At 34.6% G+C, this 16,377-nt stretch overlaps 1 protein-coding gene across 1 annotated transcript in view; it reads left to right on the top strand.

Moving 5' to 3' along the window:
• MMP16 (matrix metallopeptidase 16) overlaps nt 1–15,696 on the top strand; it is a 306,251-nt gene extending 290,555 nt beyond the window's left edge. The window contains exons 8-10 of the mRNA XM_053558979.1: nt 62–212; nt 7,730–7,845; nt 15,010–15,696. Of these exons, the coding sequence (XP_053414954.1) occupies nt 62–212; nt 7,730–7,845; nt 15,010–15,344 (602 nt within the window). The 3' untranslated portion in view covers nt 15,345–15,696. The remainder of the gene's footprint in view (nt 1–61; nt 213–7,729; nt 7,846–15,009) is intronic.
• Nucleotides 15,697–16,377: the final 681 nt, after the last annotated feature.

The raw sequence follows: 16,377 nt of genomic DNA, 5'->3' as shown, positions 1-16,377 counted from the left end.
TGATATATATATTCTAATTTCTGGCATTAATATATTCTGCATTTGCACTTATTTCACACAGGTAACAAATATTGGGTATTCAAGGACACAACTCTTCAGCCTGGTTACCCTCACGACTTGATTACTCTTGGAAGTGGAATCCCCCCTCATGGTATTGATTCAGCTATTTGGTGGGAGGACGTTGGGAAAACCTATTTCTTCAAGGGGGACAGGTCAGTACACACTGTACTTGAGAAAACAGTTGACTAACGTTTAGAGGAGTCAACATGTCTAGTCTGCCATGGACGTGCACTATTGATGAATAATCTGTGAATTTAAACCCAGGAGTTAATGCAATGAAAATATTTTTAAAATATATTTTAAATAATATTTAAATAAATCTTCCTATAATGTACTGAACTAATGTGACTTTCTTAGGAATTATATATGCAGTATATATTTTCTCTTTTCCCCATAGCTTATAAAGCTATGTAGACGTTGTATCTTTGTATCTGTGCCCATGCAGGACAATTTTTGGTAATCTTTATTTAGGGAAAAAATAATTTTATAGCAAAGTTTTTTGTGTGTTTTTACACTCAAAGTTAAATTTTTACATTTTGCACACAGTTAATTGTGAATATTTTTAAATAATTTTAGTTTAGCCACCCATTCAATATCTTAAGTTTTTTACTTAGATACATGCAAGCAGATGTTATGAACTATGTAATCAATCACTAGGCTGAATACCTTAAGCTTAAAACATAACATTCCTTGCCCATGCCTTAACTCTTCATTATTTTATTGTCCTTTTGTGAGGTTGCTAACAGTTCATAAAATGAGAGACAGTTGTTACTGTTATAATTGACAGTAGCTACTAGGTATACATAGCTTCCCCCCTGCCCACTTTTTGACAAATATTACCTATGAAGTATATGTGAATTGAAGGCTATATTTTTGTTAATTTAAATAAATATTAAGCAGGAAAAGTACTAAAGATAAAATCAAATTTTAATTATGCTATTACTAGCTGTGTCACATTGAAACTTATAAATAATTTTTATTGGTTTGTAGAACAAATTAAGTATGCCATTATACTGCCTTTAACAAGTACATTTTTTAACAACACCCACTTAGGAACAACAGGCTTTAATGTCCAATGTGCTAGTGTTAAGTTGGCCTTATTAGCATAAAACAATCCTGTAAAATGTCTCCAACTTCAGGAGAAAAATAAGTAAGGGTATAAACTGTGTTTATTTTGAAATTTACCATTTTAGTTGCAAAGCATTTCTAATATTGAGCTTATCTATGAACCAAAAGATCTTACAGTGGGTCGCCACAGAAGAGAGTGTACACTTTTAAATTTATTGTGATTAATTTTATATGTGACATATTTCTATGTATTTCTAAAGTAAAATGTTCATAGATTTTAATTCCCTATGATAAAGCTAGGGCTTTGCTATAACGTTTCTTATTAAATCATAAGCAGAAATGATCCAGCCGATAAAAATTTGATGAAAGGAAAAGATGCCCTTATAGCCACACAAAGTATAATGTCTCAATAGGATGTAAATATAAAGAGATTATGAAAGGAGAACAATGAAAGACTTTACTGCTGCACCATGGTGACCACTAATAAAATAAATCTGCAGACTTATAGCATATTCTTTATGTTATAACCCTTAAGGCTGTTACATTCCCCAGCTGATCTTAATTGTTCAAAAGTACTCTTTCAGGACTAGGTACAATACAGAAATGCACTTTTTTTTCCCCCAGAAAGAGGTAAAAATGAAAATTTGAGAAGTCACTTCGAAGAAATTAACTGTTAGAAGACAGAAAATGAAAACTGGGTTTCATGTAACAGTTTTAATTAGAGTTTCATAGATGATAATAGAAACTGCCATTTCATTACCAAATAGCCCTTTCTCCCACATATGCAGAAATTACTTTTAAAATGAATCTATTCTCAAAAATGTAGCACTTATTGGAAAATTTAAGTTTAGAGATCAAATGTGGACTGCCTCAGAGCAGTTAAATCAATGAAAGTTAGATAGCAAATTTATAATAGAATAAAGAGTACGGTAAGTGGGGAAAGGGTTTTACTCCATTTGTTTCCTACTTCAAAGCCACATGCCAAATATAGCAAAATGTATAAAATGCTTTTATTGGGCTGGCACCTGTGGCTCAAAAGAGTAGGGCACCGCCCATAAACCAAAGATGGCTGGTTCAAATCCAGCCCCTGCCAAAAAAAAAGCTTTTATTATTTTGAGTTCTCTTAAAATAACTGTGGTTTTATAGATTTTAAAAATATTGAAATCAGGATTCATATATGTGATCTTAAGTAAAATGCCATGAGTTATAGATGTTTTTTAGAGATATCACTTCAAATTTATATAATTATATCATGTCAGTCACAGCATTTGTCAATACATTAATTCTAGATTTAAAAGTAGATGGAAAAGGCATTAAATTATCTAACTCAAAGATATAAAAGGCAATTCAATTACCATATATATGAGAATTTATTATCTGTACTTACTTCTTCTTCTCCCACTGCCATTTTTCTGCTTAAAAAAAAGAAAAGAAGTTCTGTTACCAGTTTTATATTTTTCTAAGGCTATGGGAAGATGGGATTTTAGAGAGTATCTAGTACATGTGTAAAAAGCTAAACAGCTTTAAAGGGATCAACTGAATGACGTATATACTATTGGTTAGAGCAGGAATATCTAAAGGCAAAAAGGAGTGATGGGTACTCTGGTAAGCTGGAAAGTTGTAAACACTAGATTTTGCATTCAAAATTGAGATCACTTTAAATAATTTGCTAGACAAACAAAACACATCCTCAAATTAGGTTTGATCCAAGTCTGACCACGTTATCAGCCCTGTGTTGTTCACTTCCTACCAAAATCTAGACCCCCTCGGTTACAGGCCATCCTTTTCTGTGTAACTGCCTGCAGTGATAGTGTGAACATGGGGCAGTCCAGTCCATTCTTGATGGCTTCAATGCCTATTTCCTTAAGATTTATGCATCAGTCCTTCCCTATCCCTCATTCACTCATTCAAAAATTAATTTTGAGCACAAACTAAGTGACTAGGTAAGAAAGAGGACAGTAATAGAGATGACAAGGCTCTTACTATCATGGCACTTAGGTTCTGCTGGGGGTGGGTGGACCTGAGTAATAAATACTTAAGGAAGAAATGACCTTGATAACTTTCACAATGAGACTCTCTACAAAGAAAGAAAACAAGATAATGAAGCAAAAGAGATTCAAGATGAAGCAATAGATGAAGCAATAGATCATAGGGACTGCTTGGCAACTTAGAAGGCCTCGCTTGTGAAGGGACTTCAGGGGACTTGAGAAGGGAGAAGTTCAGCCAGAAATAGGAAATAGGAAGCTATTCAGTGCAGTGTGTTATAGGTAGGTGAAATAGTAATGCAAAGGCAATAATGTAGGGATGAAGTGGTATTGTTTGAAAACAGGAAAAACTTAGTTGCTAGAGCTAATAATTAAGTGGTAGAAAAGGTCAAAGGGGTAATCAGGGACCAGACCCCATAGGGCATCGCGCACAGCTTGGATTTTATTCTAAGTAGAAAGGCACTGGAGGGTTTTCAGCAGGAAAGAGTCACGATCTTATGTGTATTCACAAAAATTATTCTGGTGTCTGTGTGAAGAACGCACTTCAGAGTTGGCAGCAAGGAGGGTCACTGGGGGGGGCTGCTGAGGGAGCACAGGAAGACAGGATGGTAGCAGTGGAAATTAACAAAGTGGATGGGTGCAGGACACATTCTGAATATGACCATAGCAAGTTTTTCTTATGGCTTGGATCTAAGGGAGAGTAGCAAAGCAAATCAAGGGGGCAACCTTCTAGGTTTTTCATCTAAGTAAGTAAGAAGGCTGTGCCAATTCTGGAGAAAGAGCAAATGGAGAAGGAATATTTGGAAAGGGAATTGAGAGATTGATGTGTCCGTGTTTGGATTGAGATACTTGTTTATGCACCAAGATGAGAAGTCAAGCAGGTGGTTGGATAAGTGAGTTTGCATCTTAGTGGAAAGGTCAGTTGTAGGCACAGATTATAAGGTATTGACATATAATTGGTATTGAGAACCGGGGCACACGTGACATCTTCTAAGTATAGAGATAGCTAATGAGAGTGAATGAAAGCATTCTTTAAATAGACCTGTAAATTCAGATTAAATGTCTACTCTTTGACTGTTTCATATACAGCGTGGAACCTAGTGTCTCAGATTCCTACTTGCCCTTTTCTTAATACACCACAATTTGGTACTTGGATGCATTTTGATTTTCGTAGCATTTAGTTTAAAATGCTATGTTTCTAAATCATGTCTCAGCATTTTCCCATGCATATATCTAAGACTCTACTGCCACTTTTCATTCTAAGCTTAGCTGTTGAAAATTTTAAGATATTTCTGAATAGGAATAACAAAATTTATACCCATTTTGGTTTCATATCAAGTTTTGCTAATAGTCAAATAAAGAAATATATTATCTTCCTCCAGGTTAAGCTGTTTGTTTCTGAAGTAATTACTTCATGTATGTATTTGTTTTTAAATCATCCAGTAATATAGTGAAAATCAATACTTTCTATTTTCTTGCACTTTTAGTATTTCTACAGAATGAGATTTTGAAGCATTAAGAATGATTCTCTTAAAAAGTCTGATTAAAGTCAAAATTCTACTGTACAGATAACTGATAAATCAGAAAAACAGACTAAAAGGTTCATTTATAATAACCTTTATCATTTATTGACTTTCCTGTACAAAATTGCAAGTTTTTTCCACCATAATATCTAAGTTTTCAAATGATTTATTTACACAGTCTTCCAATCTGGATATGCTAATTTACTTCTCAATGAATCAATAAGCTTATTTTTCAGGGAGGAAAACTCAGTGGAATGAGCTATTTTGTTTATGTTGAAGTGTATTCCAATATGTTAGAAATTAAAATATAAACCTGTATTATCGAATAAGCCTCAGCACCTTTTACAAGACAGAACTGAATTTAGTTAGATAGTTCTAATTGCATTCAGATTACTGGATATATATATATGTATATATAAGCTGATACATAAAAAATAATCTGAGAGTTCAAGCCTATATCGAGTTTTTCAAAAATTGAGAAACAGTCCCAAGTTACCTTCTTGCGTGATCTGCTAAGAGAAGGAATAATGCTTTTAGTTTGAAAAATTCAAACCAGAATTATATTTCTAGAAAGGACTGTACTAAAATATACATTCCATCAATATTTTATTGAAATGTGATTCTTATATGCATATAATATAGGTATTCAAAAAAGTATTCATGATGAACAGATCAGTGCATAGAAAAAGGGAGGAAGGAAAACTATACCCAAACAATGGACAGCAGTTTTTGGAATAAGAGAATCCAGAGGGGAAGAATGACAGGTAGAGCATCAGTGGCATGGGGAAAAGCAGACTCAACTACGAATCAAGGAGAGTTAATCTGAATTTTAACTCTACAACATTAAAATATAATAAAAGGGAATAAGTCATTTATCTTTGTTTTATTATTATTAATTTTTTTGCAGTTTTTGGCCAGGGCTGGGTTTGAGCCCACCACCTCCAGCATATGGGGCCGGCGCCCTACTCCTTTGAGCCACAGGTGCCGCCCAGTCATTTATCTTTTAATAATATGATGCCCACACTAAATGTATGCCTAGTACATTATTATATAAAACATTGTAACACACAATATAAAATATTAGATTAAATAATATAAGAATAATGTATGTGGGCAGCACCTGTGGCTCAAGGAGTAGGGCGCTGGTCCCATATGCCGGAGGTGGTGGGTTCAAACCCAGCCCCTGCCAAAAAAAAAAAAAAGAATAATGTATGTATATAAATTTATAGCTACAAAACAGTATATAAAGCATAGGACAGGTATTATTACATGAAGAATATTATAACTACTGCCCCCAAAACTAACCTGGTTTCTAATCATAATTTCACTGAAATCATATGCAGGATGTGATCCCATTGTCCTTAGGACTTAAAATTATCCCAAACTTCTGGGTAAGCTCTAATAAGTTCACTTTAAGTTACAGTTTATGTGATCTAAAGGTGCCATCTGTTGTGAGATGTATGATTAATTTCTCATTGATAAAAAGACTCCACCCAGTGAACTGACATTGTATCTATTATAAGATGTTTAGGAATGTAATATATGAAAAAAAAAAGTTTGCTGGGATCCATATATTAGGTATCTAACTACTTCTTCACGAGAGGATTTCTTTGCATGTGTGGGAAGCAGTTAACATATATGACTGATATAAACTGCACTAAAATATTGTCTTACTGTCTGTAAACTAAGGACTTCAGTCAAAATCTGCCCCAAAGTTCACACTCACATACCCAGTTACTTTATCAACTACTTCACGTTGATGTCTGAAAAATTTAAAGTAGCTTACAACGAACTCATGATCCCTCAATCCCTCTCAGCTTGCCTTCCCTTCCTAACTTACCTTACTGATGGCAATGTTATTCTTACAGATGACCAGGTTCAAAATTCTTGAGTCATACTCAACTTCTTTCTCTCACACATCCCACATCCAATCCGTTAGTAAGTTCTTTGGGCTCTCCCTTTAAAATAGATCCCAAACCCCTTGAGTTATCATCAACTCTAAAGCTGATTCCTGGTCTGAGGAGGGTCCAACTGGTATCCCTGCTCCTACATTATCCCTTTCAATCCCTTTCACTCTTTTACTCACAGGAATCAGCATATTATTTTCAAATGTATATTAGGATGTTAAGCTCCTCTGCTCAAAGTATACATTGGCTTCTTGTCTCTCTTAGAGGAATACCAAACTGTAAAGGTCTAATCTTAGGTTTTGGGTCACACTTCTATCTTATCCTCATTACTATCCTAATTCTAATCCCCCTAGACTCCTTGTAGATGCTAAAGTAATCTAAACATGTGCCTGCTACAGGAACTTTCAATTTCTACTTCTGTGCCTGAAACATTCCTCTAAAAACACTCCATGTGTTGTTCCTCACTCTCTCTGTTCTCTGCCACAGTGTCAGCTTATCAGAGAGGACTTCTCTGTCCATTAATTTAAAAGTGGCTTCGCCATATTCCTGGTTAACTTTGTCTGCTTTGTTTCCTTCCTAGCTCTTACCTCCTCCTATCTTAGTATGTATTTATTGATAAATTAGTTTATTACCTTCATCCCCACATGTAAGACTGATGAAAGCTGTACCATGTCTTTTTGTTCAATGTTGTTATTGCTAACCCTATAATAGTGTCAGGAGCACAATAAGAATTCAGTAAGTATTTGCTGAATTAATAAATGAATCAATATTCTGGTTAAGATTATTTCCAAAAGATGTTCTGTTGACTAGGAAAGATTTGAAAAAAATCACGAGGACCTCTGAGATATATGTACACATGCTCACATGTGTGCACCCCCATACACACACATACCCAGATTGCTGATACCCTTATGAATTGTAAATATACTTAGCTGGCATCTTTACTGATATGGAACACTGAATAAATACTTCTAATATAAGCAGGAGAGGAAACAAAGTAAATACTTTATGCCCATTGTCTTTCCAGTGATTTATCAGAACTTCCCAACCAGTGTTGTATAAATCAGTAACAGGTATACTGCTAACAGTATTAAGCACACAGAAAAAAATTCACAAATATTAGCTCTTAATGTTTGTGTACATTATTTACTTCCTATGCATGTGTTGTTGTTTTTATCCTTTTTAGGTACTGGAGATATAGTGAAGAAATGAAAACCATGGACCCTGGCTATCCCAAGCCAATCACAGTCTGGAAAGGGATCCCTGAATCTCCTCAGGGAGCATTTGTGCACAAAGAAAATGGTATGCAACATGCACATTAAACTTGTCATAAGTTTGCCAAGCATTTTAATAACACAGTAGGCTTTTACACTATGTTAAAGCATTGGGAAGGGCCATACTAGAGTTTTATATATATTTATATTAACTTTTCTTCCTAAATTTACATTTAACATTATGCTATAGATATTTTTTAACTTCAACCTAGTTTATTAAAAAAATCTTTAGAAAAAATACAGGTAATATTTTACATGTGGGTTGTGGATATCTTTGAAGTAATTTCACCTGTCTTTCTATTAACATTTCTACAAAGATAATAGTAAACATACACGGGGCAAGAACTGGACCCAAGAAAGATGTAAGTTGAACTTGAGGAACAAAATACTTGTTAACAGTGCATGTTGCAGATTCTAATTTTTCATGTACTCTTTGGCATAAAGTATCTACAAACAAGGAAGATCCCAGCTCAACACAGTCAGACTAGAGTAGACATATGATCACTTAATAGCAAGAAACAAATCCTTGTTCTCTGCCTTATAATCTGAGATACAACCAAACCATAGATAATCCATACTCCCCTATCTGGTGGCAAATGTAAAATGTGAATATATCTCTTCTAATTTTGGGTTTAGCAAATATGAATAAATCAAAATAATTTGAAATAGAATTTACACACAATGTTTTAGAACAAAGGAATGGAAAGTATTATTCTGAAATACAGAGAAAAAGCATACCTTGTCAAATGATTTACAGTAGTGACTATAAGAACATACCATATTATTTGGCTCTTCAATAGCATGAAAAGTCTATAACATATATTCAACAAGAACAAAGATAAGTATCATTTGCAAGAAAAAAATAAATGCTTCTAGAGGCAGGAAAGGGAAAAGAAAGATTAATGAAGATGTGGGGGGATGAAAAATAACATCACCACTGAAAGCTATGATTCACTATCAGCTTATTGGAAGTTTAAGAAAACCATACACTGAGTATAAATTGAATGAAACTGAAAATCAGGATGAATAAATACCAGTCAGAAAAAATCATACTTTGGGTAGTGTGTGTGTGTGTGTGTGTGTGTGTGTGTATATATATAAAATGATATACTACTTTTTCTGTGTTGGTGTCTCACAAGTTAAATACTGTAAGCAGAAGCAAAGTCGAAAAGAAGCTTGAGGCTGGGAGCGGTGGTTCACACCTGAAATCCTAGCACTCTGGGAGGCCAGGAGTTAAGGTCAAGAGATGGAGATCAGCCTGAGCAAGACCACGATTCCATTGCTACAAAAAGTAGAAAACTTACCCAGGCGTGCTGGTACATGCCTGTGCTCCCTACTACCTAGGAGGCGGAGGCAGGATGATCACTTGAACCCAGGCGTTTGAGGTTGCAGTGAGCTATGATAAAAACAAACAAAAGTAAAACCTTGAGTTCCTGATTATAGCACTTGCTGAGAATAATAATTATTTGTTTAATCTATGGGCTCAGAGAATTAAAAAAACAAGTTAAGATACTGTGACAGAAGCAGAAATCCATAAAAAAAGAGATATTAAGGTAAAAAGGTGTTGTCTGAAATGAAAGGAAAATCAGGAAGAGAATGAAGGAAGTCATGATACAGTCTCTTGGAAACAGTAAAATCGGATTAATAACGTAGTCAAAAATCTCGAGAAACAAGGCAGATGGAAAGGACAAAGAAATGAAAAATATGAAAGATGATCACATGGAAGACAGAAAAATGAGATCATCCCTAAGAATTATAACTGTCATCAGGGAAGAAACTAGAACAATGATATAAAAAAACAACAAAAAAGGAATTAAATGATATGGGGGGGGGATTTCTTGAGGCTAGATTCTAAGGGCTTTACAGCCCAGATAAAACCAACTCTAGCTAACATTTACAGAGATCTTGCTCTATCTTTTGATAAGAGTTATCAACAGACTATATAGAAATATATACAAAGAAAATAAAGCTAAGATACTGATTAGCAAGTTTGATAATTGTATCTTATTTATATTTTATTATTTTTCTAAAATTAGTATAACCTTTGTAATAAAAATAACTTGTAAAATAAGTAATGAATTGTTTCATAAGTTTAAAAAAAACACAGAATCATAATTCTTAATCCTTGATTTTATTTAACTGTTTTCATTTTCCCTGTTCCCATTTACAAGGCCTCTAAAATCAGATATTTGAATCAGTTTCTTTGGATATAAATTATATTATAAAAATAACAAAAAAGCTTGTTTCTTCCTGATGTGTGATTTTTCAAATTCTTTTACATCTGCAAATTTAATAATATTTGTTCAGTATAAATCATGCAATAGTGCCAAAAGGTATATTCTTAGCTGTGTAACTAATTTAAATTGTTTCTGAGCAAGCATGGAAAAATACAGTTAACATGAATAACTTAATTAAAATATTTAATTGCTTTCTTATGTTAAAAAATGTAACTACTAAAATAGTGTCAGTTTGCTCTGCTCTGAAAAATCATACCTACTCTATTTTATGCATTGTACAAAAAGAACTGAGAACTCCAAGGTCCTATTCCAACAGTGTTTTTCCACTATCTTTCTAATATAAGGTTGTGTTATAAGGAGAAAAATGATTATCATAGATACATAATCTCGGGTTTCTTTTCACATAGTAAACTTTATAAAATACACAGAAATAAAGGATTTGGGGAAGCAATGCTTACACATGACCGAAAGCTACAGAGGAAACTCTAACACATGTCTTCTGGATCTTTCCTGCTTCAGTTCTATCTTTGATACCCTTCAACATTGAGTTCACTCTTAATCTTTCAAGAAATTCTTGTTGAATATCTTTGGTTGGTCCCCTAATCCTTGTACTCAAAATCTTATAGTACATGTAGAGCAATTAGCTTATATGTCTCTTGTTCGCTCTAGGGTAAACTCTTTGAAGGTAGTCATATAGTAATATTCAATAAATATTAGTTGTTGATAATGATTTTATCCTTTCCACATCTCTATAATTTAACTCCAGGGAGTGGAAGAGATGTCTTGTTTGTCCTTTCCCTGTATAATAGCAGTACCAGCCCATCTAAAAGGTCACAAGCCTCCTGACAGCAGATTCTCCACAGCCTACTCTGTACTCAGATCTCATGTCTGTGGACTCTCACTTTAAAGTCACATTTTACAGTTTCTTTCATGCTTGTATAATAAAGAAAAACAAGCTCAAATATAAAATGCATTTATATTTACAAACTATTTAGCTCAAATTCTGTTTCAAGATTAGCCCATGTGCATGATATCTGACCATCAGTGATGACACAGCACAGAAACATTTTCACAACTCACCACCACTGCAGGAATCCTCTCTGAATGGCCATTTTAAAAAAAAAAAAAAAAGTTCACAGGTTTAAAATTCAGCAATAGATAATTAAAGGATGTTTGTATGTTAAGATGCAATATCCCTCCCTATTATAATGTCTACCTCTGGATAGCAATTCTGCCAACTTGACCAGGGATACAGGAATATCTGGTGACATTCTCATCGAATGCCCTCATTGTATCAGGTGTTACATAAATATGTAAATTCATTGTCTAATTTAATTTTCCTGCAAAAATATCTCTTTACCAACACTCAGCTAATTTTAGTAAATTACTTATGACCATAAAATTATTAAAATATACCTAACATTTGAAATTAGAACATTCTAGCCCAAATAAATGTAGAGTACTATGCTGTCTCCACAGAGGAAAAGTTAATATATTTTTCTACATTATGCTTATTGTTAATACAATTGAGAGTCTGTCATGTGTGGCTAAATTTTTAAGAAGGTCGTGCTGGGCAAACCCCAGTTCCTCAGAGGGAGCTTCTAAGCCATCCTCCTCTTTGTTTTCACCTGTAGCAATCTTAATTAAATAATTTTCTCATTTTCCTCTTTTGCCTTATCTTTTGCCTTTTTTTCTCTTTACCCAGCCCCACCCCCAAAATAATTACAATACTCCAAATGAGATTTGACACATGCAGAATAACGTGGGATGATGTGTTCTTAACACTCTTCACAATGTTTTCTAAACAACAGCATGGGTTTTTAACTACACTTAAGTAGTAGCAAAGAATCACTCCCTCCAAATTGGCTTTACATTAATTTCTGGAAAGCCACACTTCTCAGGTACTCTGTATTCTCTACAAGTGCAATTTTAAGGTGAATTCAACATTTTACTGTTAACATTGTTGCATTTTATTTACTTCATCTCCACTTTTAGGCTGTTATAGTAGTTTTGACTCTTGGTTCTGTTGATTTAGTGTACTTTATATTAATTCTTCACCTTCGCACTCACTCTGTTAAAAGCTCAAGCAAATATTTCCACAAGATTCAGTGTATTTGTTTACATTTATTAAACACTAAGATTTTACTAATAAAATACAAAGTGGAAAATAGAGCAGAGAGGTACTGCTTTCAAGTGCCTACGCTATAGTAAGATAGCAGTGGTGGATTAAGTCTCATTACCTTTTTCGGATGAAGCAATAGATAGTTAAAAGCAAAATTCAGTTAAATGTAAGAGAAAAAAATCATCAAATAATGCATGACACCTTCAATGATTACTTTCTCAGAATTTTTCCAAAAAATGAAAATTCAGGCAAGACTTCATTAGAAGTTGCTCTTCTTTGTAAGCATAACATGATCAAAGATACAACATCAAACTGCTTTTAAATAGGAAAAAATACAAATGCCTAAACATTTTTCAGCCAACATTTGGTAAATGAAATAAAACTAAATTATTGAATGAGATTAATGTTACAGAATCATGGCTTAATGTATTTCTATTACCAAGATTTCTGCTGCTTCCTTTCAAATACTTACATTATCTAACTCCTGCTAACCAGGTTCTTATTCATAATAAATATATTCAATAACTACAATTGTACTATATATGACATACGTTACCATAAAATTTGGCATGCAGAATAGTTTCAGATAAAAATGGAAACTTAAACTGTGTAACACTCAGTAGCTTTATAGTAAGTAGCTTTGGCTAAAAGTTAAAGATGAGGACACTTCCAGCTGAAGTATGTTCACCTATTGTGAAGATCTGTTTAATTCTAGATCAGTGCCATTATTCAACTATGATTATCTAACATGCTATAATTTGGCAGGCCCTCAACATTTCTTCATCCAAGCTTATTTTGTAAATACGTAAAATTTCATTAACGTGATCAACTACTAGCTCCCTACAGAAAAACTTGAATCTACATACACCTGTTTTCACTTGGCAAGTTGTTCTGATTGTAAAACTGTCCTTCGAAATAAAAAGCAACAGCAGATTTTTATCGCACTGAACAGAATAATTTCCAAAATGAAGTGACCTGAAGTGACAGCCTGTCTTGTCTGAAATTTTTTGAGACATGTCAGAGTTCTTTATTTCAAGGTTGATATCTATCACAACCTTGGATATTTAACCTAGGAATATTTGACAAAAGATGGGAGTCTCTGAAAGCCCCAGTTATAGAAAACCTGTCAGTTCTACATCAGGACAAATATTTAAATCTTGCATACACCAGGACTTAGCATATTATTTTATCTCTGAGCCTCAGTATCTTTGCCAGTAAAGAATAGGTAATTCTTCCTGACAAGAGTAGATGTGAGGATTAAAAAAGGGGGTGTCTACTAAACTTTTAACACCATGCCTCTTCCATAATATGTCACACTAAAAATAGGAAAAAATATAAGCTACGTAAGTGATTATAAACTCTAAATTATGCATTCTATCCTAAAGAGATAAATCCAAAAATATAGTTTTTAAGTAATTTTAGCAGTAAAACATTTCTTACTGTTTTTTTTTAAATTTTATGTCAAAGCAGGTGTTAAGTCCAATGATTATAATCACAAAGAAAATTGACATGAATGAGTTAGGGACAGAAGGAACAAACTGGATATGTGCCCAAGTATTCATGACCTATTTGAGCCTTCCATGTACCACTTTCTCTCCATGAAATATAAAGTCATAGGTAGTATGTAAGATGGAATTGTAGATTTGTTTATGCTTTGCTTTATTCCTAAAAGTAGTAATAATGGCTTTGAACATTCTATAAAATGTAGCTATGTGGCATAAATTTAATATAAACTAAATAAATAAGAAATTTAAAGCCAAAAACAGTGGTTCACACCTGCCGTATTAGAACCTTGGGAAGTCAAAGCAGGAGGACCACTTGAGGCCAGGAGTGTAAGGTTGTTATGAGCTAGGTTGACACCATTGAGCTCCAGCCTGGGCAACAGAGGGAGACTCTATCTCAAAAAACAAAACGAACAAACAAAAATAACAGAAAGAAATTAGAAAGGAGAAAGGGAGAAGGGATAAAATATTTATTACCTACACCCAGGTGATGAATATTTGAGCACAGAATAATATGAATGCACATTTAGTTGCTATGATTTCTAGCAGACAAAGGAAAACACCTTTGGTTCTATGATTTATGTTTTGTTATGATTTCTCGTCCAAATGATGAAAGGAAACTTATGGTTGAGGAGGAGCACAAGGATTCCTGATGCTAATTAGAAATTTCTCTTGAGGTGTTTCACGGAGAAACCTCTTCATAATGTATTGAACAGTGTTCTTAATAGCAGCCTGAGAGTAAACAGTGCCAATTTATAAGACTATTTCAGCTTCTTTCAATATAAGTTGATATTATCGCACTAACGTGTGATTCTGTAACAGCAATCTTATAAATGAGCAAAAGGATAAAGTTCTCTTTCAGTGTGGACTAGGAATAGATGTGGGTAGCATGGTCTTTCAACCATCCTTGGTAAACAATTTCTCTCTAGGCTGAGCTTTCTCTAGGCTGAGGTCATTAGAGGACACAGTCCTGAAGCCTTGCAGCCAGAGCCATTTAACAGATAATTGAGCTGAGAATAGTATTTTTCCCCCCTATGAAAATTGAAGGTGCTTAAAATAGAGTGGAACCTCCATAGTTGACCAGCTCCCTACACTGACCTATCTTAAGCTGACCTAATTTTCACAGACTGGACATGCACCACATTTCCCTATCAGTCCAGTTTTTTATGCTGACTACCTCTGTATGTTGACCAGTTTGTTACAGTCCCTTAGGTGGTCAGCTTACACAGGTTCTACTATAAATCTTTTAAGAAGTAGCCTATTTTGTTAACATTTCTCTACATAGACATGTTCACACGAATAAGTGGCACCTGTGTGTGTTTTCCTCTCAGGCTTTACGTATTTCTACAAAGGAAAGGAGTATTGGAAATTCAACAACCAGATACTCAAGGTAGAACCTGGATATCCAAGATCCATCCTCAAGGATTTTATGGGCTGTGATGGACCTACAGACAGAGTTAAAGAAGGACACAGCCCACCAGATGATGTAGACATTGTCATCAAACTGGACAACACAGCCAGCACTGTGAAAGCCATAGCTATTGTCATTCCCTGCATCTTGGCCTTATGCCTCCTTGTATTGGTTTACACTGTGTTCCAGTTCAAGAGGAAAGGAACACCCCGCCACATACTGTACTGTAAACGCTCTATGCAAGAGTGGGTGTGATGTAGGGTTTTTTTTCTTTCTTTCTTTTCCAGAAGTTTGTGGTAACTTGAGATTCAAGACAAGAGCTGTTATGCTGTTTCCTAGCTAGGAGCAGGCTTGTGGCAGCCTGATTTGGGGCTGACCTTTCAAACCCAGAGGGTTGCTGGTCCTGCACATGAGTGGAAATGCACTCGTGGGGAAGCTTCCATGATGCGCAGTATCTGCTGTTCTCCAGTCCTTTGTCTTTCTTTGTCATTCAGTTCTAGGCCTTTCCTCTGCACACTCAATGCCCAGTAAAATTTCAGGATTAACTAAAGAAGAGGAAAAAAAGAAGAAAAGATTCTTCTTAAAGGTTTTTAATATTATTTTCTTTCTGAAGTCTGAGCCCATTTCTGGGAGGGGGGGGGAAGAAAATCAGAAAACCCACAATGTTTTGCTTTAAAGCAAAGGAAAAAAAAAAAAGATTAAACAAAAAAACCCACAGTTGAACTTTCAGGAAAGTATGAAGACCCAAAACAGCTTTGTCTCCAAAGAAGATAGCTCTTTGACTGCTATGGATAGTCTCCTACGCACCATTTTGTCAGGTGGGAGATTTGGAATACACACGCAGGACTTTAGACTGTTGGGACAGCCATTTTCCAACAAACAAGGGGCCAAAATATCTGCAATATAGTAACAGCCTTAATAATACATCCATTTTTCGTTTTCTACAGCTGTTCTCAGCTATGTCCTCAATGTTCATCACATTTATACTCATAGCTATTTTCAAACAGAATATTTAAATTGTTTTGAAGTGTTTCTAAACCCCTTCATGCCACCTTACTCCCTATACCTTTGTGATAATCTTCCCAAGATGTATTAGGCCATTGCCCCAGGCCTTCCACGGGTCTGTCAGGAATATTCATTGTAAAGCAGAACAAGAAGCAGTATGTCTCCGAATGGGATTAAAGTGACAGTTTTTTTACAAGGATTTGTGACACTAGTAGTAACCCTTTGAGAACTATCAGAATAGCTTTCAGAGCCTTAGGATTGTCAGTCTTGCCATTTGGTAAAT

This window comes from Nycticebus coucang, chromosome 13 (assembly GCF_027406575.1).
Source record: "Nycticebus coucang isolate mNycCou1 chromosome 13, mNycCou1.pri, whole genome shotgun sequence".
In the NCBI taxonomy this organism is placed as follows: Eukaryota; Metazoa; Chordata; class Mammalia; order Primates; family Lorisidae; genus Nycticebus; species Nycticebus coucang.
This window is presented reverse-complemented; position numbering and strand designations above follow the sequence as displayed.